The following is a 24,986-nucleotide window of genomic DNA, read 5'->3' on the forward strand; positions in this document are numbered from 1 at the left end:
GAGGGCCAAGCTACAAGTGATGAATGACACTTGAACGGAAAGTGTATTTCTCCCTGTTCACTTGCCCTCCACTTGCCGTTCAAGTGTCATTCGTCACTTGTAGCTTGGCCCTAAGAGCCAGCTGCTTGGGGGAAGACAGGGAAAGATCCACCCCGCCAACTCCTTCCATGAACTTTTCTACTGCATCGATTCCAATGTGCCCATTTTTTAAAAAGTAAGTTTCTAGCCCTTATGGATGCAAAGATCAGAATGAAAATAGCCGCACATTCTGAAATCTCAAAAGCCTGAAAGATACCCGAATAAGCTACCTGGTGGTTGCGAGCAGAGTTGCAATGCCCTCTGTACCTTTTTATCCCTCTGCAAATCCAGAAAAAGTTGCGCAAAATAAAAATGATGAAATTATTCAAAAGGCTAAAGCAAAATGTGTGCAATTTGAATAATGTATACAAACTGCAACACTGGCGCTTTTCTGTAGCACTTACTATGCGCAGCCCTGCATTGTGAAGAAATCTTACAGTCCTCCCTTTGTGAGTGCTTGCTCAGAAGACGTTCGCTTTTTAAAAGAGAGCAAGTTCTACCCAACGCCCATTAGATTTACCACAGCGGACTTACAACCACTTAGCAAGCCGGTTAAACCTATTGTCTGTCAGGTAGCAAGTACTCTGATCAGAAATACTGAGAACCTGTATCGATGAAAGTGCAAAATTATTCTCACTACTTGGAAAGACAATATAGATGATCGACTTATCAAGCGATCGATCACACGATCGCTGGGATGTAACTTTCTGGTATTTGATCATTTGCATTCACCTACAGAGAGAAAGAGGTACTCATGATTTAAAGAGAATGACTTGCGTCGAAGATCATTTTTTTGCAAGATTGAAAAAATCACAGTAAATTGAATTTCTGTGGAAGAGTCTTGTAAATGTCCCCCCAAACTATGATCTGTATACCATGGAAAGTTTGTGACATAACCACATTACTCCAAGATTTGCATTGTCGGTACCTTTTGTGAACATTCACAAGACTCAGAGGAGTTAGCCGTGTTAGTCTGTAGTAGCAAAATCAAAAAGAGTCCAGTAGCACCTTTAAGACTAACCAATTTTATTGCAGCATAAGCTTTCGAGAATCAAGTTCTCTTCGTCAGATGCATGATCTAAACTGGGCAGATACAGAAGAGGAGGGGAGATAGGGGAGAGAAGGAGACATATATCCACTTCTGATATATGTCTCCTTCTTTCCCCTATCTCCCCTCCTCTTCTGTATTTGCCCAGTTTGTATCATGCATCTGACGAAGAGAACTTGATTCTCGAAAGCTTATGCTACAATAAAATTGGTTAGTCTTAAAGGTGCTACTGGACTCTTTTTGATTCACAAGACTATTTCTGCAAAATTTCAGATGAAGTTAAATTGTGTGGTTGTGTGGTCCTGGCACAGAGAAGGAAGGAAAGAAGAAAGGAAGGAAGGAAGGAAGGAAGGAAGGAAATGTCCCTATCCTATGACCATTAATGACAACAAAGAAGATAAAGCACTCTGAGACTCTAACTGAAATATCTGTTTGTGCAAATGTATGGTTCTTTAGATATACAAACTCAAATACAGGGGTTGCAGTCCTAATGAAATAGATGTGGATCCTGGTTATGTGCATGCCGGCATCTGCATATTTATGCTTTAGTCATGAATACACGTACACTCGCTGGCATGCCAGTTTACCAAGAGAGAATCTCAAAAAAATATCTTGGCCTTGATTCAGTCGCGGTTCAGAGGCGATTGTGGGAGCTGTTTAATTTTCACAGTCCATCTTGTCTAATGGATGGCACAAAGCACTACAAACGTATTGTGAGTCAGAGACTAGTCTCGCTGTAAACAAAAGGAGGTCGGCTGTTGTAGTCACTATAAAATGAGCACAGGGGAGAGGAAAACGGGGGCCAAAGGAGATGGCTCTTCTGGAAAAAAAGGCCCCCGCTGGCTGGCTACATCTCAGAGGCAAGGGGCACAGGGACTCCCGGCATTTGGCCTCTTGCAAGCCTTGCTCTGGGCATGACAGCCAGTCTCTGGTTGGGCATAACTTTCAACGCTCCTCAAAGCCAGGCATGGGGAAGGCACGGGCGAAGGTCTCGACACGTTGCCGGAGGTCTGCCAGGCTCCTCTTTGTCTCGGGGTCAGTTAGCAAGAAAGATTTGAAGTCTTGGAGCTTGGCTGTGGAGAAAAAAGAGGGAGGAGAGAGGGTAAATTCAGGGTGCTATACATGGAAAATGAGGCCTGAAGGTATCCCTGGAGAATGCACTCCATTCAGAATTGGGCATAACCCCTCGATTCTGTTCCTAGGACTTCCACTACAATATTCTAATGGTGTTGGTCTATTATGCCTTTAGATAATAGACCAATAGCTGAATTTTGGGGGAAATGGAAGGATTTTTTTGACTACTTAGGCCAAAACTAAGATTAATTAAGGTAACTCAGGATAGAGATAAGAGGATAAAACACAGGGAAATGACTAATCAAAATAGTTGAGATTAAAGTTTGTGTAAGTAACCAAGGAGAGGGAAAGAGCGCTATTACACAATTAAGTTCTGTTATTAAAAATTCTGAGCCTATTTTTCTATTAGACTAAACCTATTTAAAATGTAGCACTTGTTTAAGCTGTAAACTAGTCTCAAATGTATTGTTTGTATAAGTCTGAATAAGTCTCAAACTAATTTCAAATGTAGTTTGTAAAAGTTTCGATAAATGCACTTTCTATTGTTGTATCTTTTCTTTTAAAATAAAATTTCTCTATATAAAAAACCCCAATATTCTAATGGCATTTTCCTCTCTGCCCCAAATATTGTTTATTCATTGGATGGTTTGTTTATTTTAGTAGACGCAGGGCTTTTTTTTCGGGGAAAAGAGGTGGTGGAACTCAGTGGGTTGCCAGCACAGGGGGCAACTCCTGGCGGGAGGTGGTGCCCCTGGTACCACATGCGCACGCGCCAAGTGCACGCACGCTTCCAGAACCGTGCAATGACATCACTTTGGGTCAGCTGGAACAAGGCGAGGATTTTTTAAAAATTTTAATTGCCCTCAGTGAAAATGGTCACATGGCTGGTGGCCCCGCCCCCTGATCTCCAGACAGAGGGGAGGTGCCATGCGTGGACGGTGATCTAAACTCCCCTCTGTCTGGAGATCAGGGGGCGGGGCCACCAGCCATGTGACCACTTTCAAGAGGTACCGGAACTCTGTTCCACCGCGTTCCAGCTGAAAAAAAGCCCTGAGTAGATTCACAATCCAGGACGGCTCTTGCTTTTGTCATTTTAACCTACATACATTGCTACTTTCTAACGCAGATGGCTCTCGTTAACAAAAATCCACAGTGCTTTGACACAACGGGATGTCTTTTCCAGGGCAGTCTCCGCAAGCCATGTGTGCACCAAATCTGTGGCTCTTCTGAAGGTTTGTCTAAAAAAGTGAAGCTGATGTGCACCCAAACCTTTCCCACCGCAACATGCATGTCTAAAAGGAGTGGTCTTGAAAAAGGAATGGAGAACTTCACTGTAATACTGGAATCAGCTTCCTATTCTATTCTCAGCACAGGAGCTGGAGACAAAAAAAATCTACAAAACCTGCAGGCTACTCAACACTGTATTCCTATCTATGTCCTCCAGGCAGAGTTGCCACCTTCTTTGGGGGAAAAAAAAAGCTTTGCTAGTTAACAGCGCCTTGACAAGAAAGTGATGTTTTTAAGGAGATATTGGGTGGGGGAAACAATCTTTGCCTGCTAAATGTCTGTGTCTATTGTGGTTGTTAAAAACACAGGAGCAGGGCGAGAAAAAGGGAGAGGCAATCCCATCTGCAGAAAATGCTTTCTATCACTGGGTTGAATGAAAGAATTCCAGCAGACGGCAATGAACACAAAATCCTGTCCAATAGATGGCACACTAGGGGACCACACTGTGCAATGGCTGCCATACTCCACTGGTTGCAACAGAGCTTAGGGCTGTTTGCTTCGAAGCAGCAAGTTCTCAGCCTGGAACGCCTCTAAACTCTGTGAAAAGGGCCCAAATCTGGTTTAGAGCACTGTGCCGCAGGGCTTTAGGGGCCCAAATCTGGTTTAGAGCATTCCTCCCGCCAATTTTCCAACCTGAAATGGTGCCGCGGGAGCTGTTATTTAGCCATAAATGCCGGGTGTCATTTTAGGTAGGAAATACGGTGTGGGAGAAGGTAGGTGCCTCTCCTCCCTGCTGCAAGATGGTAGTCCCAGTTTGGGCCCCCACAGCCCAGTTTAAAGGAGTTCCTGGCTGGCAAATCACTGTTTCAAAATGGCAGGCACCTTCATGGATGCCCGCATCATCTAGTCTGGCCCTTAGCCAACACACACAGCAGGCGACCCGTTGCCAATGACTACCAGCAGCAACATTTTAAGCTTTCCACACTACCCAAAACACCAGGGACTTACCGGTTTTCTTTTTGACGTCCAGCCCAATCTGGATTCCTTCATCCATGAATTCCACCACTTTCTGGAAATCAGCTTCCCGGAAACATCGGGAGGTAAGCGCAGGTGCCCCTGTGGGGGAATGGAAGAGAACTGCGTAAGGAACCTGCTCTTGTTCTTTTAAAGACCAACCAAGGGAATGAGCAGCCCTGAAAATGCTACAACCCTCCCTTCTCCTTCCTCCAGGCTAATATCACCGAACAGCTGCCCACACAGGGATCATCAAGAGCGGCCATCCTCTGCCAAACGAATGGGCTTCTGAGCTTTGTGTGTCACATCAAGGAACGTTTGCCTTGTATGTTGAGGATGTGAAGTAGTTCCAAGATAACTCAGGCAAGGGTAGAAAAGAGACATGGATTTGACTAGACCATCAATAGCATGAACTGGAGCACGAGAGGCGTGGCACACATACCCTTACTGGGCACTCTGTCTCTACAGCCAGCCTTTTAAGAAAGCAGGGAATATCCCACCAAGATAAAGGTTTTCAAGGGAACTCAGTGAAGACTGAAGATGCTCTCCTTCTTTGGAGGCTTTTTAAGCAGAGGCTAGATGGCCATTTGACAGCAATACTGATTCTGCAAATCTAGGCAGAGGGAGGGCAGGAAGGGTTACATCAGTGCTTAGTTCTTGCGACCCCTTCTTACATGCCCAGGGTAATGCCAATTGCCACTTTGGGGTCAGGAAGCAATTTTCCCCAGGACAGTTTGGCGAGGGATCCTGACGGTGTTTTGCCATCTTCTGGGCATGGCGCAGGGATCACTGGGGAAGTGGGGGAGGGGGTAGTTGTGAATTTCTTCCACCGTGCAGGGGGTTGGACTAGATGACCCTGGAGGTTTGCTGGGTAATCTTGGGCCAAGCGACTCTGAGCCAAGCTACAAGTGATGCCTGACACAGGTTGGACGCTTGTCAGCTTCCCTCAAGTTTTGATGGGAAATGTAGGCATCCTGGTCTTGCAGCTGTAATGGAGAGCCAAGCTGTAAAACCAGGATGCCTACATTTCCCATCAAAACTTGAGGGAAGCTGACAAGTGTCCAACCTGTGTCAGGCGTCACTTGTAGCCTGGCTCTCTCTCTCTCTCAGCCTAACCAACTGCATAGGGGTCTCATGAAGGTAAAATGAGGAAGGTAGAACCATGTACATCATTCCGAATTCAATGGAGGAAAGGCAGGACAAAAATGGGACTCAACAGGCAGATTTTGCGTAACATATACTGTGCACCTACCTTCTAGTCTCTTTACCTTTCCCCTTTTCCTTTCCTAGCAACTCTAAAGCCTCTAAAAATCCAGGAAGTAAGAGACAAGAGCCCGGATTTCCTTGGGCCAACTTGTTTATTTTAGTGCCAATTACAAACAGCGCCTCTAAACACCCGCCCACCTCAGTTGTGTCTTTTGCTCTTAAACTTCTGGGATCTTACCAAGCCGTAACCCGCCGGGTGTTAATGCACTCTTGTCTCCAGGGCACGTGTTCTTGTTCGCTGTTATGGACACCAGTTCCAGCACCCGCTCGGCCCGGGCCCCGTCGATGCCTTTTGGCCGCAGATCCACAAGAACCAAGTGGTTGTCCGTGCCCCCTAAGCCGGAGACAGGAACAGATTTTTATTGCCTGCAGCCTTCTCTACTTACAGCCACCTTCGCAATACCCTCTAGGAGTGCAAATCCAACCACTAGAACAGTGATGCAATTACTGACGGTACAACTAGAATCGCCTGTACTATGTGTGTTAAGCTACAAGTCTTCCCAGCCAGGCATTCCCTTCCTGATGTCCTTTCCCCCAATTTGGTGTAGCGGTTAAGAGCAGCAGGGCTCTAATCTGGAGAGCCAGGTTTGATTCCCCACTCTTTCGCTTGAAGCCAGCTGGGTGACCTTAGGTCAGTCACAGCTCTCTCAGAGCTCTCTCAGCCCCACCCAGCTCGCAATGGCCCAGCTCAGGAGAAAGCGACTTCACACGTCCATAAGGCTAAAACACAGCTATAAAGAATCAAACACTGCAGATTTGGCCGGGCTGTACATTTCAGGCAGCAGCTGGTGTGGTTCGGCCCAGCTAAAGCTGCACAGTATGACTCTCTCCGTTTGGTGCCTTCCAGCTCAAAGGTGACACACAACCCGCACTCTACCTGAGACCAGAGTGTATCCTCGTTGCAGCAGAGCTTCTGCCATGGCTTTAGCATTCTTCAGTACCTGCTGGCAATACTCCCGGAACATGGGTGAGCTGGCCTGCAACAAAAGAAGGGTAGGCGACAAAACAAAACAAAAATCAGCAACGCAACCTTTAAAGCAACATAATTTATGACATTCCATCACATCGCGGAGAGGCACAACCGTCACTCAATTCACTCAACCGCTGTCAAAATTCATCCGATGATTATATCCTTTTCCTGCAGTCGTTCTAAAGGTGGTCGTTCTAAAAGAAAAACGACTCAACCGATCTGTCAAAGAATGATCAAGCCGGCGTGATGTAGCGGTTAGAATATGGGACTCAGGTCTGAGAGACGCGGGTTCGAATCCCCATTCTGCCAGGGAAGCTCGCTGGCTGATCTTGTCCCACTCACACACTCTCAGCCTAACCTACATCACAGGGTTGTTGTGAAGATAAACTGGAGGAGAGGAGAAGCTGCTCTGAGTTCCCATTGAGAAGAGCAGGAATTTGAACCCAGATCCTAGTCCAACACACAGACCTCTAACACCATGCTGGCTTCTTGCTTTTATGGGGCATTTGACCGTAAATGTGGTCAAATAATTCCAACTGACCTGTGTCCCAAATCCGACTGGGCCCACTATACAGCAAGCAAACTTGGGCTGGCAGCCTTTGTGGGATCGAGGAAGGCAGAATTAAGATCCAAAACGGCAGGCAATACAGAACCGGGTCCAGAAAACCAAGCAACATGGCAAGGGACAGGCAGAGCACATGATGAAGTGCAACGCTCCCAGCTTCTTCCAGCTTCCCATTGCAGGGGCTGCTGGAAGTTTGAGAGAAAGGGGCCAAAGGGATCAGGCTAAACATTCCAGGAAAGCAAAGGAACGGCTCTGGATGCGCACGTATCTCAAATCTAAGCGCTTTCCCTCCCATGGAAAAAGACACAGCCTGCCTACACACACACACACACACACTTCCTTACCTGTTTCAGGGCCACAGCAACAGCAGCAATAGCATGGTTGTGAGGCCCACCCTGCAGTGATGGGAACACAGCAAAGTTGATCCTCTCCTCCAGGTTGTAGGGGATCTCCTTCCCCGTCTTCTTGTCCACAGAACGGACCCCTTTGCGGTAGAAGATCAGCCCAGACCTGCAGAGGAAAAGGCGGTGAAAGGGGGTCAAAATTCAGGAGCCATCAGTTCACCCTTGACAGCCTCAGGGATCCATTTTTTTTCCAGTTCAGGGTCTTGACATTCCTAAATCAAATTGCACCTAAACAAAGCCCTACCAACAGGGCTGGGCATGTGCCACGATTCTGCAGATCAAAGAAGCCACAGTGGAAAGAACCACACGACTTTATTGTAGCAAGCTTTCGAGAACCACAGCTCTCTTCGTCAGATGCCTCTGACGAAGAGAGCTGTGGTTCTTGAAAGCTTATGCTGCAATAAAGTGGGTTAGTTTTAAAGGTGCTACTGGACTCTTTACTATTTTCACAGTGATATAGAGGACCTTCACATCCTCCAAGCAGCTATGGAGCATTGAGTGAGGAACCTCCAACTCTCTTCTCATGTCCATTCAACCCTATGCAACACCCAGACTCCTATGTAAACCTTGGCTCCCCCCTATCTTTTCTCCAGCCCAGAATCCATCACGACGGGGCACTGAGATCTCATTGTTGTTGTGATTCCACACAAAGGAATCAGGGCTTGGCTTGAGATGGTATTCTGGAGAAAGCAACACGGGACACCAGGAAGGGTGCCTTTGTCTCAAGGAGCATACGCACTCTTGGGGGGGTTGGGGGTGGTGGGGCAACCCAACAAACAATTTTAAAGATGGTAAAGATTAACAGCGCAATCCTAAGCAGAGTTACTCCAGTCTAAGCCCATTGAAGCAACGGTCTTAGGCTGGAGTAACTCTGCTTGGGATTGTACTGCAAGAGTCTGCTATTGAGTTCAGCTAAATTCAGCATAAGTCCGTTCCTGGATGCTACCTATTAATTCTCCATGCCTATAAAAATAGAACATCAACAAAAAGAGCTGAGCCTAGCCTTGTGTTCTCTTTGAAATTTGTAGCAAGCCCTGTTCTTCTTCCCCTAAACCCATCCTATAATCTATCCTCTTGAGACATGAAAGTAAAATGTCTATCTCCGGAATGAAGAGACTACATCAGGGTAACAGATTTGTGTCCCAAGTCTCATAGACCTACCAGATTCTGGTGACATGACCCCCCCCCCCCCACACACACACAAACAAACACACACAGGGCTTAGGCCTTGCTACTGAATGTATAATCTGGCCATTAATTGCAAGAAATGACCATGAGTGTAGATCAAGAGAGTTCCTGTAATTCCCCACTGCTCCCAAGTGAACCATGTCACCCCAAGTGGAAGAGGCAGAGAGCCAAGCTACAAGAGATGAATTACACGAGGAGGAGCATGTGAAGGGAGTTGCAATGTTAGCAGGGAAGCTGAGTTTTAAAAGAGATCGGAAGGCTTTGTTAATTTCCCCTCTCTACAGAACCAGGGGAGATCCCTCTGCAGAGGGTTTGTTAATTTCCTCTTTGCCTCCTGAAGGCTCTTGTCAGTTTCACTTCCCCTTCTAAGAGGCAAAGAGGAAATTAACAAACCCTCTGAGGAGCAATCTTTGTTGGCTCTGTAGAGAGGGGAAATTGATAAAGCCTTCCGATTGCTTTTAAAACTCAGCTTCCTGGCTAACATTGCGACTCCCTTCATGTGCTCCTCGTGTAATTCATCTCTTGTAGCTTAGCTCAGAGATTCCATAGCAATGGTGCAATCAAACTTATAAGACACACAGTACAGGCTGGCTTAGGTCCAAAGCAAACATTGTTCCTGCTTCCTGGTCATGCATACCTGGCCCCACGCAATGTCTTGTGGGTTGTGCTGGTCACCAAATCAGCATATTCAAAGGGCGATGGGATAACTTTGGCTGCCACCAAGCCGCTGATGTGGGCCATGTCAGCTAGCATGTAGGCCTTTACCTCCTCACACACCTGACAGAGAAGGACGGATTAGTTCCCTGCTCATGTTTCTCTGCTGTGAGCCCTCCCCAGGGGAGCAGTACCACCATCCCATAGGGTAGGCCAGAGCAGCTGGAGGCCTACCCACATACACAGAAACATCCTTCCCTCATTAAAAGAAAACGGGCTCCATCTAGGAGTGTCGCCAGCTTTTATTTGCACCGAGTTTTGGTCCATGCATCTGAATTTATATTGAACTCTAGGGGGAGAAGGGGGAGGTGAATACAGCCCGATCCCCCATCTCTGCTGATTCAAGGTAACTGTTGCCCCCCCCCCTCCACTGCGCCCAAGGGGTACCTTCTTGATGCGGGCATAGTCGATAAGGCGGGCATAGGCACTGGTGCCAGCAATAACAAGACGTGGGCGGAAGAGACGGGCAGTTACTTCTAGCTGGTCATAATCAATCAGTCCCGTTGCTGGCTATGGAGAAATAGGTCAGTAATATTGCATCATCTTTGTTCCACACATGGGATAAACCCAGGCCGTTTCCACACTACTCACCTTCATCCGGAACGCTGCGGAATGTCGTGAAAAAAACTGCGGAAGCTAGCATCTTCTCGCGTGAGTTTTGCTATCTTCCCCGGTTTTTTTTGTGATGTTCCGCAGCGTTCCGGATGAAGGTGAGTAGCGTGGAAGCGGCCCCAGTGTGCAGAATCGTAGTCAACAACTAGCTCCCTCCTCAGCAAATTCTGCCCACAAATGAACCGTCATTGTCTTACAACTTACTTTGATGGCATGCTTCTGAGAACTGGGAGTAAATAACGAAGTAAATTGTATAGGTCCTGATCCCACCCACCCTGCACTTAACTACAGTCACTTTCGAAAGTGAGAATTAAATCACAATTCCAGAGGAGAAGCCATGGTACTCCGTTGCAGCAGAAACAAAACAAGAGTCTTGCGGCACTTTAAAAAACTAACACAATTTAATTCCAGCAGAAGTGTTCGCAGACTAGATTGCATCAGAAAAAGTGGATACTAGTCCGCAGTTGTGTATGCCACCATAAAACTGCGCTAGCCTTTTAAAATGTCACAACATTCACGTTAAATTGAATCAAACACTCGTTTTCAAACTCCATACATGTATACAACAAAAACAGTATCCCCCCACCCCACCCTCTGCAAAGGAGAAAAAATAGCATGTGCAGCAGGCCTGAACCCCCCGTTGTGTCTCGGTAGCTCAGACTTTCTTGGAGTCTCAAGAAACAGAAAGAAAGACAGGAACACGTGTGCAAAGGAGACACACAGATATGTGTGCTATTTCGGTCCACTCACATTTAGCTTGTAGGGCATGGATTCGAAGAAGATGGACGTGGCCGAGATACGCTTGACATCCGACATATAACCATGTGTCAGGCTGTTAGGAAGAGGGAAAGACAAGCCATCAGGATGAAACCCGAACCCCAGTTATTGCTAAGCTCTAACCGAGGGAATAAACCCTTCCATCCACAGAGACTACTTAGGGACCCGCCTTCAAATATGGTCACTCCATAAGGCAGGATGAGATTTAGTAACAGAGGAAGCGTGCAAGATCACATCTGAACATCGTTGCCTTAAAAAAAAATCTGCTTTCCACCCTTTAAATTTAATTTTTTTTTCTTACATCTCAGCTGGATGAAAAATTCAGTTGTCATTAAGAGCTTGTATCATGGTTTGTGTCAATTTGGTTGGTCCTAATAAAAGCCATTACATAGATTTTGTTCTCGTTTTTAAATTTCTTTCTGCCATGGAACCTGTAGCTTACCCCATCAGGAATTTCATCTTCAGTTAAAAAAAATATATGCCCTCTTCTTCCCTTTTCTCACTCCAGTCATTTTTTTCAGCTACTCTTCTCTACCCTCAGCCTTAGTTACCCCTTAGTTACCACAAATTTTGCTAGTCTTATAGGTGCTACTGGACTCTTGCTCTTTTCTTCTGCTACAGACAGACTGAGGGCCAAGCTACAAGTGACGAATGACACTTGAACGGCAAGTGGATTGAGTGGAGGGCAAGTGAACAGGGAGAAATACACTTGCCGTTCAAGTGTCATTCGTCACTTGTAGCTTGGCCCTAACACAGCTACCCATCTTGACCTTAGTTACCCCTGTCCGTCTCCAATCTTCTCTGTTAATATTGTGTTTCGTCTCCCTCTTTTTCACCGCAATTACTCCAACCATGACGGTTCTCCCTCTTATTTTATTCCCACAGGTACTTCCATCCACTATAATATTTCATATGACCTCCCTCGCACAAGTTCCACTTCCTAACCAGTACATACTGGCCTCCATCAGGTAAGTCCAGGCCCATGAGACGCTCGTGGGGCTGCAACAGGGCTGTGTACGCCGCAAAGTTGGCAGGGGACCCAGAGTAGGGCTGGACGTTCACCCCCCAGCGCTCAGGATCCAGGTCAAAAGCCTCCAGAGCACGGCGTTCGCACAGCAGCTCAATGCGGTCCACCACCTCAGCACCACCGTAATATCTGCATCAGGAGGGACGAGGAAGAGAAGCATTCAAAGACCGCCAACCCACTACAGCAGTGCCTTTGTAATCTCTGAGCTAAGGAAAGATGGACAGGAATAACACACCCCCACCCCAAACATAAACAAAATCCAACAGGAAGCTGCTGAATTGGAATTCATATGTAAATTTGACGCAGTCAGGCTTGGATTGAATAGAGACTATGAATGGTTATCTCATTATCAGAAGTAAACTGATTTGCATCTACTCCCCCCTCCCCTCACCACCTATATTTATCTGGCTAGTTTCTTCATACCCTCCATGCATCTGACGAAGAGAACTGTGATTCTCGAAAGCTTATGCTACAGTAAGGCTGGTTAGTCTTAAAGGTGCTACTGGATGCTTTACTGTTTCACCCCAAACACAGTTATTCTTTCTAGGCTGCCAGAATGTATAAGGTTACTCAGACAACCATCCCCTAACAAGGGTCTCCTACACTTCTTGTTTGCACATAAGGCCTCCACGATTAACTTTTCTTCCACTGCCTTCTCCATTACTGTATCATTTATTTCAAGCTAATCATCAGTCACAACTAGTCAGCCTCCCTTAACCCACTCTTATGCATCTCCGTGCCAAGCAACTAAGTTATTTCTGTTACCCACACTGCCACACAATTACCTTTTGCCAGGATAACCCTCCGAATACTTGTTGTTCAGGCAGGAACCCAGGGCCTCCAGGGCGGCTCGGCTGCAGAAATTCTGAGGTTGAGGGAACAAAAGGAAAATGGAATCATTCAGGAATCAGAGGGACAGCTAGAAACATCCGGCATTCGACCGTGATACAAACAAGGCTGAGCGGACTAAAAACAAGCTGACATTTTCTCCTCCAGTATAACCCTACTGGGGGTGAAAGAAAGCAGCTATGGGCCAATATAGCATACTGATAAGAAAGTAGCCAAATGGTACATCCCATCTTCTGGCTTTGAGCCGCCACAAGAGACCATGCATGTGGGTGTGCGTGCCATCCGGCCGCAGCCGAGTTAGGGCAACCCTGTAGGGTTTTCAAGGCCAGAGACGATCAGAGGTGGTTTGCCATTGCCTGCCCCTGCACAGGAACCCTGGTCTTCCTTGGCGATCTCCTATCCAAATACTGGCCAGAGATCTGACATGATCAGGTTACCTACACTGGTCAGGCATCTGAAGAAGAGAGCTGTGGTTCTCGAAAGCTTATGCTACAATAAAATTGGTTAGTCTTAAAGGTGCTACTGGACTCTTTGCTCTTTTACTAACACGGCTAACTGGATCTACACTGGTCAAAATTTTGTTACTTTCACTCCTGCTCCAACTGATGCAAATGCAAATCTTCTCTCCACTGGTTAGCATGCCTTGAAAGAATCCCAGTACAGACAACTCGTTCACACATTGACTGACCATAAGGGGAGGGAGAGAGGGCTTGGACATACTGCCCAATCGCCAAGTGGTTTGCACAGTACAAATGTATAATAGGAAGTAGCCGAAGCATATACTCCTTCCCTGTGAACAACTTCATTCAGAAAGCATTGTCACTGATTATGGGGGGGAAGCATAAAGGTGGAGACTTCCTCTACACCCCTGCACCATGCCAACCACTTGGCAACGGGGAGGTGTGGTCAGCGCACTTTTGCCTACTCTCCCTCCCTTTGTGGTGAGTCTTCACGTGGCCAGGTCGTCTGTAGGGGCTATACCATTTATCATTCAACTCACCGCCCTATTACAGACACAAGATCACACATATGTGATGTCCCCTGTGTTAATTAATCCACATCCACCATTCCTTGGTGATCCATCACCCTTAGGGCATTTAAACCATTCTATTCATCATATTGTCGAAGGCTTTCATGGCTGGAGAATGATGGTTGTTGTGGATTTTCCGGGCTGTATAGCCGTGGTCTTGGCGTTGTAGTTCCTGACGTTTCGCCAGCAGCTGTGGCTGGCATCTTCAGAGGTGTAGCACCAAAAGACAGAGAGGTTCTTTTGCATCAAGCACCAATCCAGATGCAAAAGAACCTCCTCAGGATACAGTGAAGCCTCCCTCCATTAGCATTCCACACCCTGGGAAACTCTTACAGGATGACTCAGCCCAACCCCAACCCTCCTGAATAGATATAAATGACCTGCCAACATCTTTTCCACACTGTGACACTGAGAGATCTCTGTCTTTTGGTGCTACACCTCTGAAGATGCCAGCCACAGCTGCTGGCGAAACGTCAGGAACTACAATGCCAAGACCACGGCAATACAGCCCGGAAAACCCACAACAACCATCATTCTATTCATCACTCAAAGAGTTAAGCAAGGCTGCGAAAAATCCCAGCTCTTTGAGTTCTAAACATTTTCTTGTTTGTTTTTTAAATCCTAACACTGAAGAATTTACAAAGCTTTTTAAGCTCTACAAAAACAATATTGTTACCGAACAATTTGAAATATGTTCGCAGCCCTAAGTTTAATACTACACAACACTTAAATAGCCCATTTCAAGTAGCGGTTTATTTATTTCTCAAAAGGCATATCCCAGCTCACAGATAATACTCTCAGAAGTTTATATCAAACGTTATTAAAAGTAGTAAAATGACAGCATGAATCGTTAAGCACCAAAGCAATAAAACCTATGGGAAAATTAGTTCAACAGTCCAGTTTAAACACAACACCTTGTATTTTGCTCAGATGTAAATAGTAATGAATTCCAAAGGGTGAGCAGGATTCCCCTTCCGAATGCGCTCACATCTTCTGAAGAAGAGTACTTATGGCACAAAACACTCCAGGATAAATTATCGATGTAGTGGTTAAGAGAGGCAGGACTGTAATCTGGAGAGCCAGGTTTGATTTCCCCACTCTTCCGCTTGAAACCAGCTGGGTGACCTTGGAGCAGTCAAAACTTCTGAGGGCCAAGCTACACATGACGAATGACACTTGAACGGCAAGTGTATTTCTCCCTGTTCACTTGCCCTCCACTCAATCCACTTGCCGTTCAAGTGTCATTCATCATGTGTAGCTTGGCCCTCAGAGCCCTCTCAGCCCCACCCAACCTCACAGGGTAATTGTCGTGAGGACAATAACAACACACCTTGTAAATTGTTCTGAATGGATGTTAAGTTGTCCTGACGTTACGGCACGGCACAGCACGTTACGAGGACTTTTATGCTCTGCTGATAGAAATCCCTGTGCTAACAGAGATTCTTAACGGAGAAAAACACCATGACAAACTAACTAAACCGAAGTCAAAATCCAACAATGAAAAATATGTCACTGAAATGAATTACATGCAAACGATAATAATCATTTAATGCATGTCGATTGAAATAAATAGATATAGAGGTCGACAAGGCCTATGTAAACAGGCAATCAAGATACAGCACATACAATTCAAAGATCAGTTTAAAGGTGCAAAGTGCTTCTTGTTGTTGTTGGTGTTGTTATGACAACCATGGCTCCTCCTAAAACTCACCACTATTCCTATCTCCATATAAATACAACCAAAGAAACAATTTCATAGGCAGGAAAAATGGCCACTTGCTTTTAATGTACCTTCACATATAATCCGTACAACAAACATGTAAGGTAGGCCAATGTTAGAAATGAGTGAAGTGGAGGGCTGTGGCGAAAAGAAGAGGCTGTAAGTTTAGGGATAAGGTGAGATTTGAATCAGGAACTTGCCAACTTGCACTCTGAACTTATCTGTTACTCTTTGCCCCCCCCCCCACTCAAATACGTGATTTGGTTTGTTTCTACATACATGTACAAGACTTTAGCAAGGGCTTAAGGGGAAGGGTCATGGCTTGGTGGTAAAGTATGTTTTGCAAGCAAGAGATCCCAAGTCCAATGCTGGGCATCTGGAGTGAAAAGGCAGTAGGTAATACGAAAAGTCCTGGAGAGTCCGATCGAACAATTCTGACCTTGATAGGCCAAGGGTCTGACTCCGTAGAAGACAGCTTCGTGCGTATGTGTGGTTCACGGATAACTAAACTCTCACTTACCTCCACTATGGGGCTAAGGAACAGACAGCCATCTTCCTATCACTCACCTCTGAGGCGATGAGTTCCAGTCCCCGGCACTGCCGATCCTTTTCTTGCTGCACCAGTTCCCACATCTCAGGGTCACTCTCCGCCAAGGTCTCCTGCCCCGTCCATGACATGGCATCCTTGGAAGACGCGGCGGCTGCTTTGCTGTGCTGGGTCTGCAAACTGCCCGCAGCTTGGCAACATCTCCTCAGGGGCTGGCCGAGTTTAAAAAAAAAAAAGGATCATTACAGCACAGCCTGCCAAAGACATTTTTGTGCCAGGCTACCTACCCTGTGCTGGGCTACATAGAGCTGTGACTGACCCAAGGTCACCCAGCTGGCTTCAAGTGAAGGAGTGGGGAATCAAACCTGGCTCTCCAGATTAGAGTCCTGCCGCTCTTAAGTGACTGACCCAAGGTCACCCAGCTGGCTTCAAGTGGAGGAGTGGGGAATCAAACCCGGCTCTCCAGATTAGAGTCCTGCCGCTCTTAAGTGGCTGACTCAAGGTCACCCAGCTGGCTTCAAGTGGAGGAGTGGGGAATCAAACCTGGCTCTCCAGATTAGAGTCCTGCCGCTCTTAAGTGACTGACCCAAGGTCACCCAGCTGGCTTCAAGTGGAGGAGTGGGGAATCAAACCCGGCTCTCCAGATTAGAGTCCTGCCGCTCTTAAGTGGCTGACCCAAGGTCCCCCAGCTGGCTTCAAGTGGAGGAGTGGGGAATCAAACCCGGCTCTCCAGATTAGAGTCCTGCCGCTCTTAAGTGACTGACCCAAGGTCACCCAGCTGGCTTCAAGCGGAGGAGTGGGGAATCAAACCTGGCTCTCCAGATTAGAGTCCTGCCGCTCTTAAGTGACTGACCCAAGGTCCCCCAGCTGGCTTCAAGTGGAGGAGTGGGGAATCAAACCCGGCTCTCCAGATTAGAGTCCTGCCGCTCTTAATCAAAACACCAAACTTGTCTCCCCAACGGGGATGCAAAGTGGCACACAAAATCATTCGCTCCTCCTTCCACTTTATCCTCATAAAAACAACCCTGTGAAGCAGGTCAGGTGGAGAGAGTGACTAGTCCAAGATCTCCTAACAAGCAGAATGAGAATTCAAACCTTGGTCTTCCACATTCTAGTCCAACACTCTAACCACTACACCACATCAAGCATAATATTTCTGAGTCCACAGATGAAGATTTAACATAACAAAGAATGGCTTCACAAACAAGTAGGGATGGGTTTCAAACAAAATATTGCCAAACAAGGACCAAACGGTCTACAGAAACCTGATAGATAATAATGCAATTTTAATGAAAGTGCCAATGCAAATGAGTGCAAAAAGTGCAAGGTAAGTATTCCAATATATATACTCCCAAAATACTAGGGACTATCCATCTGCACGCATGTAGCCCCAATGCATGGAATACAGTCCATACAACACATGCATAATAACATGCATATAAATACAAAGTCCGTCTTTCAAAATGTACGGTTCCAACGGGTTGGTTCTTCTTTCTTGCAGGCAAACCTGCCAATGAAAGGCGAACAGGGTCCGATGGGAGCCAGAAGGTCGATAAAGAAGCTCCCGGGCTGTTGGCAACGGGTGCGCTAGCAATTTAGACAGCCCGTTTCGCGGTGTATTGCTTTATCAAGCCATTCCTCTATTGCATCATCTTCTCCAAACAGCATTTTAACCAGCACTGATAAGTTTCTTCCTGAGTACATTTTGAAAGACGAACTTTGTATTTATATGTATGTCATTATACGTGTGCTGTATGGACTGTATTCCATGCACTGGGGCTACATGCGTGCAGATGGATAGTCCCTAGTATTTTTGGAGTATATATATTGGAATACTTTACCTTGCACTTTTTGCACTCATTGCATTGGCACTTTCATTAAAATTGCATTATTGTTATTATCAGGTTTCTGTAGACCGTTTGGTCCTTGTTTGGCAAAAGAACGGCTTCAAACAACTTTAAAACGAACAGCAACTAACGCATCTTAAACAGCTGTTTTGAGACTTGTTCTAAGAATTAGGTCATATGCTCTTAGGGCTCATCCAAACTACAAGCTCCTGAATGCTGTTATTAAAAAAGGGAGTGTCCCTAAATTATAAATTCTACCAATACAACACCAATTCATAGAATCATAGACTCATAGGGTTGGAAGGGACCTCTAGGGTCATCTAGTCCAACCCCCTGCACAATGCAGGAAATGCACAATTACCTCCCTCCACACACGCAATTAGATTCCCATCAAGTGCTCACTCTCTTCCCTGTGACAGCTGCCCTAAGTCCCCCCCCTAAGTTATCACAGAACATCTTCCCACAAAGGTGGAATAAATCGCGGGGCCTTATTCCATATTTTAACTCTACCTCCCCGCCCCCTGACAGATAGAAAAGACAGAACCCAAGGTCAGCGAAATTTATACCTGAACAGGGCTTTGGACCCAAGATTTCCCCTACTTGAATATTCTGTTTAGTACACACCCTGGCTGTTGGAATTATTGACTGGGGTTTTCATTTACAGTTTATGTTCATGTCCAAGCAAAGTCATCATGCAAACTCTAGGAGCACAGAGGGTTTAAGTTACAGCCTTCTGCAAGGCAACTCTTTTCCTTATTGAGTCGTTAACAGGAGTTTAGATAGAAGTCATAAAAACAGTATGAAATTCGCCATACTAGAAGGCAGCAAAAATAGCAACTCAGTTTAGAACTTAAACCAGCTTCTTTCTAAGTAGTCCCCGATGGATTGACGGGATAGCGTTTACCATCTGCCTAAGCATTACACGTGGAACTGAGAAAACGGCGGTGGGGAAAAGGGGTGGGTGGGAAATTTCTGCCACCTCAATCGCCAAGCGAGCAGCAGGGTGAGAAAAATAAGAAGGGAGAGGGGCGGTAAGGGACAGTCAATTTCAAGGCCAGCTGAAACAGAGCTGGCTTTGTGTTGTGTATGGGTAAGCGGACTTCATTCATGCAGAATAGCTAAGGCATCAACTTCTGCGGTTCATGCTGAGTTGGCAAGTTTGGGCAGGAAAGAAAGGGAAAAAAGTTTTGCTCAGACGAAGTTTGCTGATTTTTACTTCTTCAAAGCAAGCCAGGTCAGTTCATCTGAGCAGCAGGTTGACTGTAGCTGAAAAGAAAAACCACATCGTTCTCTTTCATTTTCTTTATTAGAGTCTGTAATGAAAAGCGCCTTAAAACCATTTTCTCCGCAGATGATGCAACTGACTCATCTCAGTTGCATCAGCGAGAAGCGGGAGCTCAGAAATGCCTCGAGTTTGTCGAGAATGAGTATCTCTAGTCACAACCAAAGAATCTGCCCCCTTTCCAAACCGTAGGATTAGATTTGAAATGGAAAGAAAAGGGGGCACGCACAAACCCACATTTGTTTGTTTCTCACTGCAAGGAAGGAAGGATTTGTTACCAAATTTTAAGCATTTTCACAGGCTGTGGCCCATCTGTCCTGTTTTCCATGTTACCTAATCCAGATAACTTTAACCAGCAAATCAGAGAGCAGTTTTCAAGGGGCAAGTCATTTTATTGACCAGGTTCAAGAGTTTAAACGGTGGATTATCAAGACAAGCGGTGCCAGGGACATTTCTGCCAGAGAGACTTTGGTAAGGTGATAAAGGCTGCCGCTCCATGTTCTTTTTCTCTTTATCCTCCACCCAACTCTGAAGGCCTCTTTTGTAATCCCTACCCCCCCTTCCCCTCCCCTCAAAGCTGCAATGTCAGATAGGACAGCAAAGAGAGAGAAAAGCTCCAAAAATTAGCCTATAAAAGTCACCATAGCGTGACTGCTTGGAAAGGTTTCAGCAGATAATAGCGTCTCAGTCTTGAACGTGGAGATAACTCTTCGCGCCGCATCCAAAAGCCATTAGGCAGAATTAAATAATAATTGAGCAGCAGAATGGCAAAGATCTGTGGTGCTGCTATCGCATCCGTTGCTATAACCCCAGGCGGGTATAAACTCCTTACCCAAGTTGCACAACTTAATGCTCCCGCTGAAAACAGAGAGAAAGAAAAGCAAGAAAGCAAGAGCATCAGACACAGATCTGATAGAGGAGGGGAAAGTTTATTTTCTTTTGGGGAGGCTTAGCAGTGGAGAGAGGCATGCCATAGGCCTCTGTGCCCCTCTCAAAGGGGTGGGGGGAGAAGGGGGCAGGAGGAAGGTTGGAATCAGCAATTGAGATTTTGCAAAATCCAGCCCACCCACACCAGCAACATGCCCCAGGCTGCTTCCCTGGGCAGCTCTCCTGTGAAATCACCCCTGTGGCTGAACGCTCCCCCCTTGCAGACCTCTGCACCCAACTTGCGTGCCCAAAGGCAAAGCTCGCCAGCCCTGCCCTTCCTGAAATAATATATATATAAAAATCAAACTGGCATTCGCAACTCGCGCCTTACCTTGGCAAAAAGTCTAAAGGGAAAAGGCAGCATAACAGCCTAAGGCGGATGCAAGCGCAAAAGTATTTGGCTAGCTGTTGCCCAACGTTAAGGGAGTCCCAGGAATGAACATCACAAGGGAGGCAGGAGGCTGGAGAAAGGGAAACACGTGGCCCTCCCTCCTCCACTGCCAGTTACTACCGGGTGCAAAAGGGATCACGGGAGATGTAGTTTGGGGCGGCGCCTTCTGGAGTTTGCAAGCCCTTTTGCGGCCACTTTTCCTCTGGTCTTAGAGCGCGCGCAAGAGAGTCAGAAGAAAGTGAAATGCATTGAAAGCAAACGCAGTTTTTATTTATTTATTTATTTATGTTCCATTTCTATTCCGCCCTCCCCGCATTTCCAGCCGGCTCAGGGCTCAGTTTTGCCCCTGATCTCTGCAACGTCACTGCTCAATTGTGTTTTAGCAGAAAAGAGCAAGAGCCCAGTATAAGACTAACAAAATTGGTGGTAGCTTATGAGCTTTTGTGAGCCCCCCCCCCCCCCCGCAGTTCACTTCTTCAGATACAGCTAGAATGTGAGTCCATCTTGGAGAGTGGAGTGATGACAGACGCCAGCCGGTGAATGACGATGACAGGCGTGAATGAATAGACCATGCAGCCACCTGGACTGAATCGAGACATAGACTTCCTGTCTCATCACCAATGCTAGTTTCTCCACAGCCACTACCCCTCTGCATACCCACCCTATTCAATCACAGCTGCATGAAAGCCAGCATAAGACAAAAGGGAGAGGTTGTCCAGCGATTTGGATACATTAGGTGTTTCTCTAGAAATTGGTTTAATTAAAAATATACAGTTGGGACACAGGTGGAGTAGGGTTGCCAGCCTCCAGGTAGTGGCTGGAGATCTCCCAAAATTACAACTGCTCTCTGGGCCACAGAGATCAGTTCACCTGGAGAAAATGGCTACTTTTGGGGGTGAACTCTGGAATTATGCCATGCCAAGGTCCTTTCGCTCCCCAAACCTCACTTTCTCCAGGTTTCACCCCCCAGATCTCCAGGAATTTCCCAACTTGGAGCTGGCAACCCTAAGGTGGAGGCAAAGCAGCGTTCGTACCAAGCAACAGATCCAGCATCCACATCAGATCCTGTGAGAGAAAGAGATATCCCAGTAGTGGTTGCTTTTCCTTCTCTCTCCTCCAGCATCCAAGCTGTCCTTCCTTTTCATCCAGACTTACATCTACCCAGTTCCTTTCAGCAATAGGGAGAAGGATTACTTCAACTGAGCCCTGAAGGGCTGCTCAGCCAGGGTCAATAAGGCCCACTAAGGAGATATCAACAACTATGAATAAGTATCTAGTATCCTTACAGTATACTAGAACTATGAGCGGAACTACAAGTGACAAAAGGCACAGATTGGACACTTGTCAGCTTCCCTCAAGTTTTGATGGGAAATGTAGGCGTCCTGGTCTTACAGCTTCGCTCTCTGACTGCTGCCCAAGGGACTTTTCAACTGTCACTTGTCCAACATTCCGCCAAGCTGCCTACATTTCCCATCAAAACTTGAGGGAAGCTGACAAGGGTCCAACCTGTGCCTTTTGTCACTTGTGGTTCCGCTCCAAGTCTCACTGATGTGGTAACTTTGGGCCTGGCTGTACTTCTTGGCAATGCAGGTCGGTGACCACAGGATCAATTACCTCTCTATAGAAAACATTCCCTTCTAACAGGAAGTTAAACACGGGGGTGGGGGCTGACCTATTCTTCTTGTGGATATGCCTGGTTATCTACTTATAGACACACGACAGTTTTTTAATTTGGTCTTATGGAACGTGGCCTCTCGTTTGGTGTCTGAAGGGACAGGGCCCAGAGAGTTTTACCATCTTCTTTTGAGTCCAGTGGCACCTTAAAAGACCCAGAAGATTTTCATAGATGCAGAGGAGTTAGCCGTGTTAGGGTGTAAGCTTTTGAGAGTCAGAGCTCCCTGGTGTCTGAAGAAGGGAGACTTATACTTGAAAAGTATACTCTGAAAATCTTGTGGGTCTCTAAGGTGCCGCTGGATTCAAAGTCCTGCTGTTCTATTGCAGACAAACATCTACCTAAAATTTACCATCTCCTTGAGAACTAAGCCTATGCTTCAACTTGTCACCTTGGTTACATCGTAGGGACCCATTTCAGGAGAGCACAAAGACACGTCCCTCACTCTGTTTTAGTGCTCAGGTAATTATTCCTAAGGACGGAGTACTCATATCTATGGTTATTATAAGGCACTACAAATTCGTCCAACAATTGCTCTTTAAAGACACTTTTTTTAAAAAAAAATTGAACACATGAAGCTGTCAAGGTCAATATTCTTTGTCTACTTTGACTAGAGAGGCTTTTCCGTAATAGCAGATAAAGACCTTTCATATCATTCAGCACTTGATTCTTTAATTGGCAATGCCAGGAATTGAACTTGAGGCCTTCAGCACGCAAAGCTAAAGCTCTACCAGTGAACCATAGCCTCACCTCAAGAACTAGTGCTTTGAACCTTGTTATAAAACACTTTCCTGCCCCGTCCTCACTACAAACATGAAATAGTATTCTTGATTGTCTTTAAATGTGTTTTATACTTTTCCTACAATTCATAATCAACAAGTCAACAGATGGTGAGGCTCGGGCATTAGTTTTGCAAATTTCACTTTTAGCCTTGTGGTATAACATTTCTGTAATATTCTAGTCTGTGGCTTACTCAGGATATTTTCCCCTTCTTGGTAAAGTGTGCATTTTAGTTGCTGATCTAGCAATTTCCCCATCTTTCATTTTTAATTTTTTGCTCTGCTGATCCAAGCCTTCTTTAGCCCCGGCAGCAACGCTGAGTAAGAGTCAGCGCTGTCTTTTTTCATCTAGCATTTTTTTTAAAAAAAACTTACCGAGATTTGCAATAGATAGGGTCAATGGTGCCACTGCTATGAACCTATCAACCGCTGCCATTGGCTAATTCCCCCCTACAAGTCTGGAAATTCAGCCAATAAAAAAGAGGGTTTTATACTGTTTGGAATCTTTTTCTTGTCTTAAGGAACTGGGGGTGATGAAGAGATGGAAACACCTTTCATATATGCAGCTTGGATAGGGTGTTCTCTGCAAGTCTATTGCCGTCTGGAGCGCATGATTGATGAATGGCTTGCTTCACTGACACAGTGGATTTCACATTGTGTTCTGGGGTTCCTAAATAAGATCACTGAGAGCCAAACTACAAGTGACGCCTGACACTAGTTGGACACTTGTCAGCTTCCCTCAAGTTTTGATGGGAAATGTAGGCAGCTTGGCGGAATGTTGGACAAGTGACAGTTGAAAAGTCCATTGGACAGCAGTCGGAGAGCCAAGCTGCAAGACCAGGATGCCTGCATTTCCCATCAAAACTTGAGGGAAGCTGACAAGTGTCCAACCTGTGTCAGGTGTCACTTGTGGCTTGGCTCTAACAGCCATCACAGTTCCCTGAAAGACAGCATGCCTTGCGCTTCCACTTTCCCCCTGCAATGGGCTGTCACTCCATGATTCTGTTCAGACATCACAAACCACAAAATGTTTGGGATGTGAATCAAATTCTGGGGATTGCACCCTCTCTCCATGTTCAGTCCTGGTTTAAGAGCATAAAAAGAGTCCTGATGGATCAAAGCACTGATTCAATGTAGTCTAGTATCTTGTTTTTCACAATGGCCAGTCGGTTGCCCTAGAGACCAAAGCAGAGAGGCCAAGGTCCTTCCTTAACATTCTCTCCTAGCACTGGTATTCGAAAGTTTGCTCTGGAGGTTCCCTTTAGTCATCATGGCTGATAGCCACAATAGGCCTCTTATCCATGCATGTCTAATGTTTAGAATCAAACCTCAGTTTATTAATGTGCCCAAATGCAAGCATTGCAACAAATGAACACACACAGGGCTTTTTTTCAGCGGGAATGCGGGGGAACGGAGTTCCGGCACCTCTTAAAAATGGTCCCATGGCCGGTGGCCCCGCCCCCTGATCTCCAGACAGAGGGGAGTTTAGATTGCCCTCTGCCGCGGAGGGCAATCTAAACTCCCCTCTGTCTGGAGATCAGGGGGCGGGGCCACCGGCCATGTGACCATTTTCACTGAGGGCGATTTAAACTTTAAAAAATTCCCCTCTTGTTCCAGCTGACCCAAAGTGACGTCATTGTGCAGTCTTGAGTTCCACCACATCTTTTCCCAGGAAAAAAGCCCTGAACACATATATACTTGCAATGAAACAGGGAACACCTGGCTTCTCTGGCCTTTTGCCTGCAGAGGAACAGGTCTGGAACAAGAGCTGGAAGTTTACCGCAAAGAGTTCCAGTAGGAACTCTGTGCAGGGGAGGATTAGGGGTACAAAATTCCAGGGGTCCTGGTTACTCTGGGTGTGCGTGTTGCCGCACCATTCATGTGATTTGTTTTTATATAATATTTGGCTTGGGTCTTGCCTCTTGGCAATTCTAGCTCCATAGGACCATTTCAGGTCAGGAAAACAGATGGGGAGGGG

At 46.2% G+C, this 24,986-nt stretch overlaps 1 protein-coding gene across 1 annotated transcript; it reads right to left on the minus strand.

Moving 5' to 3' along the window:
• Positions 1–1,546: 1,546 nt before the first annotated feature.
• On the minus strand, positions 1,547–20,609 carry SHMT2 (serine hydroxymethyltransferase 2). Its single transcript, XM_055003715.1, has 12 exons — positions 20,498–20,609; positions 16,131–16,322; positions 12,750–12,829; positions 11,893–12,093; positions 10,911–10,992; positions 9,936–10,058; positions 9,472–9,611; positions 7,587–7,752; positions 6,585–6,684; positions 5,886–6,041; positions 4,436–4,543; positions 1,547–2,199 (listed from the first exon to the last, which is right to left on the minus strand). Exons 1-12 carry the CDS (start codon positions 20,528–20,530, stop codon positions 2,072–2,074), a joined length of 1,509 nt encoding a protein of 502 aa, XP_054859690.1. The 5' UTR covers positions 20,531–20,609; the 3' UTR covers positions 1,547–2,071.
• Positions 20,610–24,986: the final 4,377 nt, after the last annotated feature.

The sequence above is a fragment of the Eublepharis macularius genome, chromosome 19, assembly GCF_028583425.1.
Source record: "Eublepharis macularius isolate TG4126 chromosome 19, MPM_Emac_v1.0, whole genome shotgun sequence".
Classification (NCBI taxonomy): Eukaryota; Metazoa; Chordata; class Lepidosauria; order Squamata; family Eublepharidae; genus Eublepharis; species Eublepharis macularius.

Coding starts and splice junctions, on each gene's coding strand:
- SHMT2 (XM_055003715.1), bottom strand. CDS start 20,530: ATGCTGCCTTTTCCCTTTAGACTTTTTGCCAAG. Junction 10,059..10,910: donor CCATGCCCTACAAGCTAAAT/GTGAGTGGACCG, acceptor ATTTCTCCATAG/CCAGCAACGGGACTGATTGA. Junction 2,200..4,435: donor GGACGTCAAAAAGAAAACCG/GTAAGTCCCTGG, acceptor TTTTCTCCACAG/CCAAGCTCCAAGACTTCAAA.